The 10,999-nt window shown below is 42.6% G+C and overlaps 1 protein-coding gene across 1 annotated transcript in view; it reads left to right on the top strand.

Moving 5' to 3' along the window:
• Acoxl (acyl-CoA oxidase like) overlaps nt 1–10,999 on the top strand; it is a 275,388-nt gene that overhangs the window by 5,459 nt on the left and 258,930 nt on the right. Inside the window, exons 2-3 of the mRNA XM_021192778.1 lie at nt 6,480–6,563; nt 10,720–10,806. Coding sequence (XP_021048437.1) covers nt 6,480–6,563; nt 10,720–10,806 — 171 coding nt within the window. The remainder of the gene's footprint in view (nt 1–6,479; nt 6,564–10,719; nt 10,807–10,999) is intronic.

A 10,999-nucleotide genomic window follows, 5' to 3' on the forward strand; every position in this document is an offset into this window, starting at 1 on the left:
AGAGAAGAGAAGAGAAGAGAAGAGAAGAGAAGAGAAGAGAAGAGAAGAGAAGAGAAGAGAAGAGAAGAGAAGAGAAGAGAAGAGAGCTGGTGCTGGTGGCCAGGACCAGATTGACTAGTCTGTGACTGAATTAGAGCTTCTTCTGACATTTTATTGAGAAAGCAGTAGGATCTGCGGATGGGTGGCTAGGCACAAAGGAGAGAAGAATGAAGACTTCTCTGAGCTTGGCTTGATGTCGTCAGGAGGTAGTCTTCAGTTATGATCAGAAATTTGAGATGTATAGAAATAGGGTTGGAAAAATCATGCATACAGGCCATGAATTAAGAGCTGGAAAGCTAGATGGAGCCCCAAATGTGTTGACAGAGAACAGGGGGTTCGAGGACTGAGTCCGGTGGTTTCTGGAAAAGGATCAGAGAGGAGACCAGGAGGGCTGACCAGATAGGTCACAAGCAGAAGAGAATCACAAGTATTTTTCACAGTTATGCAATATGTACTATGCATGGTGGTGCGTGCAGGTACCCAAGTAAGCTCAGGATCAGAAAACTGAGGCAGGAGGATAAAAAAATTCAAAGCCATTTTGGGCTGCTCAAAACCAAACAAACCAAAAGAAACAAACTCCTCCCAGGAATATCATAAAATAAATACTGTTCCCTATTTTATAGGCCATGGCCATGGGGCTAATGACTAGAGAAAAAGTTGGAAGTGTGACTCTTCCTGCTAGATTCCACAGCCCAAATGGAGTAACGCCCCATCCCACACAGTGTTTCTCTTGTGCTGAGGCAGACACAAAAGCTGGGAGGACAGGACTGCATAACTCAGGAGAAGGAGGTGGCACTCTCTGGCTTCCAAGTGTCCATGAGCTATTGGGCCAGTGCTTGTGTGGAATAGCTAAGTGGGAGGACAATGCAAGGTCAACCCACCTGGGCAAGCCGAGATGGAGGCTGCAAAAGCTTCAACTGGTAACTTTGCGTAGGTGTATGAAGGTAGAAAGAAGCTGCTCTAATGAGGGTTTCTGGGCAGAAGCCATCCTGACTTTTGGATGTTGGGGCAAGTTATTGTGACTTGGGATCATCCTAACATGGGTATGGATAACACCGTGATGTCCTTCCTGCCATGTAGCAAAGGTAGGCTTGAACCCAGGACCCAAGACCAACCATCAGAATCTGTCACTGGAACCAGAAAGCAGGCAAGGGATGCCATGCAAGTGCAGAAATCAGGTTTCAGGTTTATGCTAGCCATGTGCAGCTGAGTTATGACTTCTATGCCATATCAGGCTAACCACTAAAATGTTAATTTCTGGTCTCTGCACTGGGATCAGCTTTTTCTTAACCCATGTTTCAAGTCTGCTTCTTCACCTTCTACTCATGCTGTGAAGTTTAGAGAAGTCAAACAATAATACACACACAGAGAATCATAATACCATATATAACTATCAATGGACTTATGGATGCCAGGGTTGTCTTTTTTTTTAGTATACTTCATATATGTTTGTACATTGCTTTTAAAATCATTTTTCTGTACCATGTTGGAGTCAGAAAGATGAGGGTTCATACTTGGTTTCTTATTGAGAAACCCAAGTCCTTGGGTGACTTTCTTGTTTCTCTGAGCCCCAGTTTCCTTCACTCACCTCAAAGGGTTCATGAGAGGATCAAATGACATTCTTTCGATGGTATGGGCAATATCAAGTGTTGAATGTGCAATCATCGATGTTATGATTTACCATCCATTTGTTAAGTAGCAATTGTTTTATCTTTCAAAATGTCAAGTGACTTTAGCAATCGTTGTCCAAGGGCAAAATAGATAAGCAATCATTAGTTTCTCTTAAGGCTGTTGCTAGATGTTGTACTTTGCACAAACAGGTAAAAAAAAAAAACCTGGCTGGGTCAAGCTGATAAGATAAAATTCATTATTACACGCTGTTAGTATTTACTAATTCTGTGATTATTCTTTAACTGGAATAATTTCCAAACTGGAAGAATCTTACTTTGTCAGAATGCTGTAATAATGTCTTCATGTGATGAAAATGACCCTTCCATAAAGCCATGGAATGTCACTTTTCCCAGCCCTGTCCTGGCCTTTTCTGGAGCAGTCCAAGTTCCCAGGAGGACAGAAGTACGTGGCTACCATCTTTGGGATCAGTGTTCTAGCATTCTGTTCAGATACTCTGTGATCCTGGTAACCATCATGGGACATGAAAGATAGATGTGAAGGTTGCAATGAGATAGCTAGATTTTCTTAAGATGGTAACTGGAGCCGGTTGGAGGAAGGCATGACATGAGACTGATGTTCAAGGTGTTCTGGTGCTAGCATTACAATTTACATATCAAACATATATGGATGTACTAAGGACCTAGAATGGCTAAAACAATCCCAAAATAAAGCAAAGCTGGTATGCTCTCACTACATGATTTCAAGGCTCAATGGAAGCTTCTAAGAATATTTGGCTCTGATACAGGAAAAGACATGCTTCAAGGGATCAGGATAGAGGCAACTCATCAAGAAAAGAAAAGTGCTGAACCTTGTTGATTTTTACTGAGGAAATGCATGTCTTTCAGGGACACCTCTGGGTGTATAAGATTATTTTTCTCTCCAGAATTTGTAGCAGAACACCACAGCATAGAGATCTGCTACATAAATGCCCCAAAGGAGAGTATTTTAGGACAATCTGTCTTCCTTCTGTTTGAGACTGAACTTTCTAAGCAGATGTGTTTGATGGCATGGGCTACAAGTGTGGATATAATAAAAGTTTGAATATATTATCCATACATTTATAAATTTACTATTTAAAATAATAAATTTGTACGATGGTATAATCACTGAGTTTCCTTTGAAAGTATCAAGTATAAATGAAAGTAGCTATTGATATAGCAGAGATATTAAAAAAGACACAGAAAAACACATTGATTAATGATTGACCTCAATCAATATAGACAGTTCAGCTAGTGCTGCCAACTTAATGAGAGGACAAATTTGCCAATAATGAATATTAATTCAACAATTAGGTAATCAAATTAAAGACAAGACGGAGAGAATTTACATGTGTAAATGATGTCAGAATATATGCCAGCAACGTAGTCAATCAAATCAAGCCCAGTCCAGGTTTCATAACTTTGATCTGACTTTTGTAAATGGACCAGCCCATATTCAAGTTAACTCAGTGCATACTCAAGTTAACACCAGGAAATGACAAACTCCTCCTGACGTTTCCCATCAGGCCTAATAACAAACATAGCTGTCTCATGTGGAGACTGGGGTAGGGAAGTTACCATAATAAACAATTTAAAATGCTCCAAGATGGATGAATTCAACACATGTGCTTGCAGTTAGTTTCAAACTTGTGAGTAAAAATGGCCACAGTTGGATGTTACTAGTAACAAAATTATATTCCTGCATCACTAATGTGAATGGTCAGAACGAAGAAGAAAGAAAACCATCCACACTTGATATTTCTAAGTGATTTACTATCTATCATCTAACATCTATTTATCAATCATCTACCACTTATCTATCTTATCTATCCATCCATCTATTTACTAATTATTTAGAGACAGGTTTTTCCTATGTAGTTCTGACTGGTGTGAAACACCTTTACAGCTGACCAGCTCCTCCCTCTCCCTCCTGTGTCCTGGGATTTCATATGCCCAGGGGATTTGTATACTTTTGGTGACTTAGGTTTATAAAAAGCAGAGCAAGTTGTCGAAGGTAAAGTGGTGTTTGCTCAGGAAGACGACGTGGGGGTACTTTGACAGGATGATGTTGAGTACTTTCTGGAGGTACAAAATAAGATGGATCAGTGATGAAGTTTGGGGCACCAGAGTCCTTAATAACGAAGAACAGAGAGAAGTGGTACAGAGAGAAGTGGTAGTAAGATATTCTTGAAAGGGTCTGAAGCTCTAGTTTAGACACTCACCAGGTAACTCTGGTTGGGTAAGTCACTTGATTTCCCTGAACATTTTCCATATTTTATGTGGGGTCTGGGTGGTTCTAAGGATTGGTAAAACAGAGGACACTGGGCCCTTCAAAAATATCTGCCACAGTTGTTTTTCATTATCTGCTTGTAACTGACTCTTCAGTGCAAGCCCAGGCTGGAGCCACGCAATGGTTTCTGTGAGAGCCTGGAGATATTTTAGGAAATAATCAATACAAGATGTGTTGGGTTGAAGCCATGTTGAGAAGCATAAATCCTGACAGTATGTTGTTTGATAAAATTAATAATGCTTGAGGGAAACGTTGTAAAAACCTGTGGGAGGGAAAAATATGGAGTATGTCTAGAGAGAAAGTTGAAGCCAGTGTGGAAAGAGTCATCCAAAGAAAGTTGGTCATCATCCTGCTGCTGCCGAGGCAATACACATACACAAGCATAACAGCACAGGAAGGAGTGTGTGCATGGAAACACAAAGACATGCGCACATATCTAAAGGAACATGTACATATCCACATACATGTACAGGAAAACACACATATACATACATGGAAATACATGTACAAAAATACAAAAGAGATGTGTCCACACCTGCATATACAAATACATGTTTGCAAAGATAGATGCATATACATGTACACATGAGCTATTGTTTTTGTTGGTGGGGTCTCAAAGGAAACTGGCCTATGAGAACAATGAGCATGGATTCCAGTAATGATAATTGCAGATTGTCCACTCAAGGGGCTACCGCCATCTCAGGAAATGTTGCTCTTGAATTTTATTAAAAGCTGTGTGTGTGTGTGTGTGTGTGTGTGTGTGTGTGTGTGTGTGTGTGTGATGTTGGGTGTCTTTCTCTGTCATTCTCCACTGTATTTTTTGAAACTGACTCCCTCATTGAACAAGGAGCTCAGTAATTTTGCTAGATTGGCTGGTTAAGGAGCTCCTAGCAGCCTCTCTAGTGTTAGAATTACAGACACTTGTCATTGCACCTCTTTTTACCCAGATGCTAAGGATCCAAACTCAGGCCTTTGCTCTTGCAGCAAGCGCTTTGACCCACTGAGTTGTCCTAAGCCCTGCTCTGGTTTTTCTCTATTTACACAACGGAGAGCGGTAGGCTCTCATTGAGCTTTGGAAGTTGTTGATGCTGTGGACAGGGAGAAGATCAGCAGGCATGAGAGACCAGGATCTCATGGCTTTAAAATCGAAACTCAAACCCAGGGGTGGCCCATGCTTAAAAAGAGAATAATGTGGCTTTTCCTTTATCTAAAATGTTTCCAGATTTTCTGAGGGATTTTCTTCACATTAGTGTTGCTGTGTAAACACTTGGAGAAGCTAGGCGGGAAGCCTTGACTGCCTATACTGCAGGGGAAACCCAGGGAGGCCAGGGACGAGCTTGGTAAAGCCTCAGGGGCAAAGCTTCTTCCCCCAGACTGACTTGCAGGCAGGAGCAGTTGACCCTCTGTTGGAGAGGAAAAGAGGCCGTGGGCTTGTGAAACAGAAGGAAAGAACTCTTGCTGCCCACCCTGATGACCTGACTTAGATCCGCAAGACCTACATCGCTGCTGTAGGAGAGCACTGACTCTTTCAAGTTGTCCTCTGACCTCTACACATGTGCTGTGTTGTGCATACCCCTAACTGTTTGTTTGTTTGTTCGTTCGTTTTATCAGCCTACCCTCTACTCCCAGTATCCTCTCACACAAGTCCTTCCCCAATTCCTCCTTCCCCTTCTCAGAAGGTACCCTCTGGGTGGCACACCCCCCCCCACTTATTAAACTCCCACCCCACCCCAAACATCAAGTCACTTTAGGACTAGGTGCATCCTCTCCCATTGAGGCCAGACAAGGCAGTTTATTTAGGGGAGCAGGTCACAGGCTTAGAGACAGCCCCTGCTCCAGTTGTTAATGGACCCACATGAAGACCAAGCTGCACATCTGCTGCATATATGCAGGAGGGCCTAGGTCCAGCCTATGCTCACTCTTTGGTTGGTGGTTCAGTCTCTTGGAGCCCCCAAGGGTCCAGGTTAGTTGACTCTTGGTCTTCCTGTAGGGTCTCTTTCTTCTTCCTGTCCCTCAGTCCTCCCAACTTTTCTGTAAGACTCCCTGATCTCCATCTAATGTTTGGCTGTGTGTCTCTGCATCTTTTTCCATTGGCTGCTTGGTGGAGCCTTGCAGAGAACAGTATGTTAAATTTCTGTTTGCAAGCATAACAGAGTATCATTAATAGTGTCAGAGATTGGTTTTTGCCCATGGGATGGATCTCAATTTAGGTCAGTCATTGGTTGGGCAAATTGGTCTTTGACTTAGGGTCCCTAAGTAAGTTGTTGTTGTTTTTTTAAATCTTAATAAAAGGGAAAAAGAGTCCTTGAATACCACACCCAGATTGGCCAGAGGCCACACTGACACAAAATGAAACATTTATTTTCCAAAGAGCAATGCGATTATTTCCCAACTTGAAATTGCTTTGTGTTGCTTTATTGTGAAAGTATTATGTATATCACATATTATTTAAAATGTAAATTTCAAAGGTCAGCTTCACATTGGGTCTATTTTATTTTCAGGAAGAAAAAAGGAAGAACTTCATCAGCCAAATCCTTAACCTGGGAGAAGTGCTCTGCACGGTGGATGTGGCCATGTCTATAAAGGTGAGAGGTTCTGGAAGCTCAGCCTAGAGGAACTCACACTCACTGGGTATGAGAAGTGGGTGACATCACCATGAGCTCCCAGCATAGTAACTAAACAGGTGTCTGTAAAGTGGTCCACAGCACGACTCATCCCCCTGTCTTCCCCCTTTTCCATCATCATCTATTCTTTGTTGTTTGTTTGGTTTTGAAACAGAGTTTTCCTATGACCTAGGCAGTCCTTGAACTCCTGCCTCTGTCTCCCAAGTGCTGGGATCAGTGGTATATTGGTCTGATACTTTTCGCTTGTTTTTGCATATTGTTTTCAATAATATACATATTGTATATTAATTGTTATTCTCACTTGTCTTTCTTTTCTTTTTTTTTTTTTTGAGACAGGGTTTCTCTGTGTAGCCTTAGCTGCCCTATTTGTAGATGAAGCTGGTCTCAAATTCACAGAGAGCCACCCACTTCTACTTCCCAAATGCTAGGATTAAAGAGACTCACCCACGTCTACCCCCCAAATGCTAGGATTAAAGATGTGGACCACTCCAGTACACAGCTTCATTTGTCTTATTTTCATAAAGACAGTACCATAAATGTCTGTAATTTACTTTCTTCACTTAGATACCACTGCTGGGATGGACCTGTGCTGCTACAAGTCATTGCCTTCATTAATTTACGTAATTTAAATATTTGATTTTGAAATATAAACTCTTTAAATTTTATTTATTATGTATGTGTGTCACATGAAGGAAAGCATTACCTGCTCTCTCATCATCCAATATGGGTGTCAGATGGTATTAGCTATTTCATTACAGTGACAGAAATACCCACTGGAAACAACAGGAGAGATGATTTATTTTGGTTCATGATTTCAGCTCATTTTTGGGTGAGAAGGCATGGTGAAGCAGGTAGCACCATTGTGGCAAGAGTGTGCAGCAGATAATTTACATCATAGTGGACTAGGAAGCAAAGAGCAAGAAGTGGGCAGGGGTAATGCATCCCCAAGATGATCCTCTTGGCATAACCTTGTGTGTGTGTGTGGGGGGGGGTTCTGTTCCCTGGAATCCTCACACCCACCCTAGACAGAGATCTCTGTGGAAAATCTCTGGTACCCACGCCCACATGTGTGCACTTGCACATGCGTGTACATGCATATGGAAGTCAGAGGACAACCTTGATATCATTCCTCAGCTGTATTTTTAAAATTATTTTTAACAGGAGGGAGAGAGAGAGAGAGAGAGAGAGAGAGAGAGAGAGAGAGAGAGAGAGAAGAGAAAGGAGAGAGGCAAGGAAAGACAGAGAGAGACAGAGAGACAGAGAGAGAATATGAATAGGAAAGTCCCATGGCATGCCGGTGGAAGTCAGAGGACAGTTTGCTGGAATGAGTTCTCTCCTTCTACCATGTAGGCTCTGGGGTTTGAGCTCCATCTGGGTCTTGGCAACAATACCCACTGAACCAACTTGCTTGCTCCTAGATAATCTTTTTTAAAAATTTGAGACAGAGTTTTTTACTGGCCTGAAACTCACTGAGTAGACTAAATTGGCTGGCCAGTGTGTCCCAGGCATCCTTCTGCCCGTGTTCCCAGCACTGAGATTACAAATGCCATGTCATTTGTAATGTTTGTAGCGTCTGAGTGTTTTCATGTAGGTTCTGGGGATCAAACTCAGATGTTGTGGTTACAATGTAAGCACTAAGCCCTCTTACTGTCCCATTCAGGAGTCTTTCTTAATTATCTATCAGGTAGTGGCTTCAGTGTAGGATTAAGTGAGGTCAACCCCACTTGGCTCTGATAACCAGAATCACCTTTTTATCTCCTTGTGTCAGTTGGGGCTCTGCCAGAGCTCATCCTTTGTCTCCTGATACTGTCCTGATGTCAGATACCAGCCTTTAGACATCTCCGGTGGTGGCCTGTGGAGGCTATGGTCAGCCCTTTCTGGGAACAATGTCATTGTTATTGCTCCACACTCCTGATGTTACAGCCATCCCTTTTCTTATCTGGATCATCAAGAAAGGAGAGAGACACACCTTGAACAGTGCATGTTGTTTGAATGGGCTTCCATCCACACAGCACCTCAGCCAAAGGCTAGGCTTTTCTTCTAAACTGTCAACTCAACTTGTTTCCAGAATCTGTCCTGGATCTCTCCACCTCTTTCCTCACCGTCCACCATGTTCTGCCATCACCACTACCTGCCTGCCTGACTCAGGCTAGAAAAATGTCCACGTTCCTCTTAGGAGGCACTGCTCTAAACATGTCTGGCCAGAGGTCACTTGCTCAGGCCCTCCCTGGTACTCTTCCTGCACTCAGTCTGGCTTGATCGTGTTGTCTGCCATTTGCAGAGTGTGGTTTTGTGGGGGAAAGTGCCCACACTTTACTTGATTGTGGGAGTCGATGCAGCACAGATCTTAGGTATAAGCTGGTCGACTTTCTTTGATAGTGCAGGCTCATTCTGGCCCTAACTGATAACTAATGTAGCAAATTAATGGAAGCTTTTCAAGGGTGGGTAAACACACACAGACACACACAGACACACACACACACACACACAGACACACACACATAACCCAAAACAAAACAACAACAACAACAAAACAACCATTTTTCCCAGGGAAGAGGGAAAAGTTAAAAATCTAGGAGGAAATGTATCATATAATGTATACATTCACCATTAGCCAAAGAGGAAAATTCAACTTGTCTTAGTTTGAGTATTGTCTTTTAAACTAGACACAGAGAGAAAAAAATATACCGTTTTGAATTGATTCCATTTCCCAAATGTGTGGGCACAGGCTGGTCATGCAGTAAAAAAATGACCTTCCCTCCAAAAATAAAATAAAATAAAATAAAGTAAAACAAAGTAAAATAAAATAAAATAAGGTCGAGTTTAAACTTGATAGAGCAAAACAGGCTTAACTGACACACCTAAGGAACTCCCCAGGTCTGTGAGACATGACTTCTTGAATCTCATGGCTGTCTTCTTTCCTCAGCCCCATCTTCTCTACCTTGGCTTCATTCACCAGCTCATGGAAAGATGGCAGTCAGCTGGCTCGGGGCTCCATCACTCTGGATTCCACTGTGTCTCAGTGGTCACTTGGGATGGCCCCATTGAGACCCTCAGTCTATTTCTGAAGCCACATCCTCATGGATGATGTAGCTCAGCTAGATGTATGTCACAGACTCATCCTATAGCCACCTGAAAGCCATTCAATCTCATTCTTGGGAAGGAGGGTCTTCAGGGGAAACTCTGAGGAACACTAAGCTCAAGGCCAGCAAATCCCGACATGCTTCCACCCACACCTTTGTCTTTGCTATCAGTTGGCTTGCACCTTCCTTGTAGCCTTGTTCTCAGTGCCTCTTCTTCCTCTTTTTTCTTCTTCTTTTTTTTTTTTTTTTTTTGGTTTTTTGAGACAGGGTTTCTCTGTATAGCTCTGGCTGTCCTGGAACTCACTTTGTAAACCAGGCTGGCCTCGAACTCAGAAATCCGCCTGCCTCTGCCTCCCAAGTGCTGGGATTAAAGGCATGCGCCACCACGCCTGGCTCTTCTTCTTCCTCTTTGTATTGGCTAGTTATTGTCAACTTGACATAAACTAGAGTCACCTGGGAAGAGGGAACCTTAACTAAAGAACTGCCTCTCTATCCAACTGGCTTACGTGGCAGGCCTTGATTAATGATGGACACGGGAAAGCCCAGCCCCATTGTGGTGGTCTCACCCTGGGCAGGTGGTCCTGGGTTACTTAAGAGCAAGAGGAACAAACCATGGGATCAAGTCAGTTGGTGACTTCTTCAGTGGTTTCTACTTCAGTTCCTGTCTCCAGGTTCCTGCCCTAAGTTTCCTGCCTTGGCTTCCCTCCACGAGGGCTGCAACCTGGAAGCTGAAAGAAAAACCCTTTACTCCTTGTAACTTGCTTTTGATCCTTATGTCTATCATAGCAGCAGAGATCAAACTAGAGCACCTCTCCTCTTCCTCCTCCTTAAGCCCCTGCTTGCTCCTCCCCCTTCTCCCCTCCTCCCTCCCATTTTTTTCCTGTCAGCAACTCTATCAGGGCTTGCAAAGGGGCATAAAAAGACCTGTGTAGCACTGAAGGATGCTAAGAGATACCCCTTGAAAGGAGTTTCCCTTAGTTGTTGTTAAGCTGTTGATTGTGGCTAGTCATTGTCTGCGCTGTCTTTGTTTCTAGTGTGGAATCCTTCTTTTGTTATTTGGTGGTGCACTCAGCAATCTTGGAAGTCCTGAACATGTTACCAAGTGGTTTCGGCCACTCAAGGTATGATGCTTGCCTTAATAGACTGCTTTTTCCACAGAGACTTAAAAAAAATCCATAGTACTTTAATGTGAATGTACATTTGAATAAAAAAAAACAGAATTAGAATCTGTAAAAATTTTGTCCCAAATGAGAATTTCAAGACTATTTTTTAAAATATTATGCTATATTTGTCATAATCTTCTTTTTAAAAAAC

This window comes from Mus pahari, chromosome 3 (assembly GCF_900095145.1).
Source record: "Mus pahari chromosome 3, PAHARI_EIJ_v1.1, whole genome shotgun sequence".
In the NCBI taxonomy this organism is placed as follows: Eukaryota; Metazoa; Chordata; class Mammalia; order Rodentia; family Muridae; genus Mus; species Mus pahari.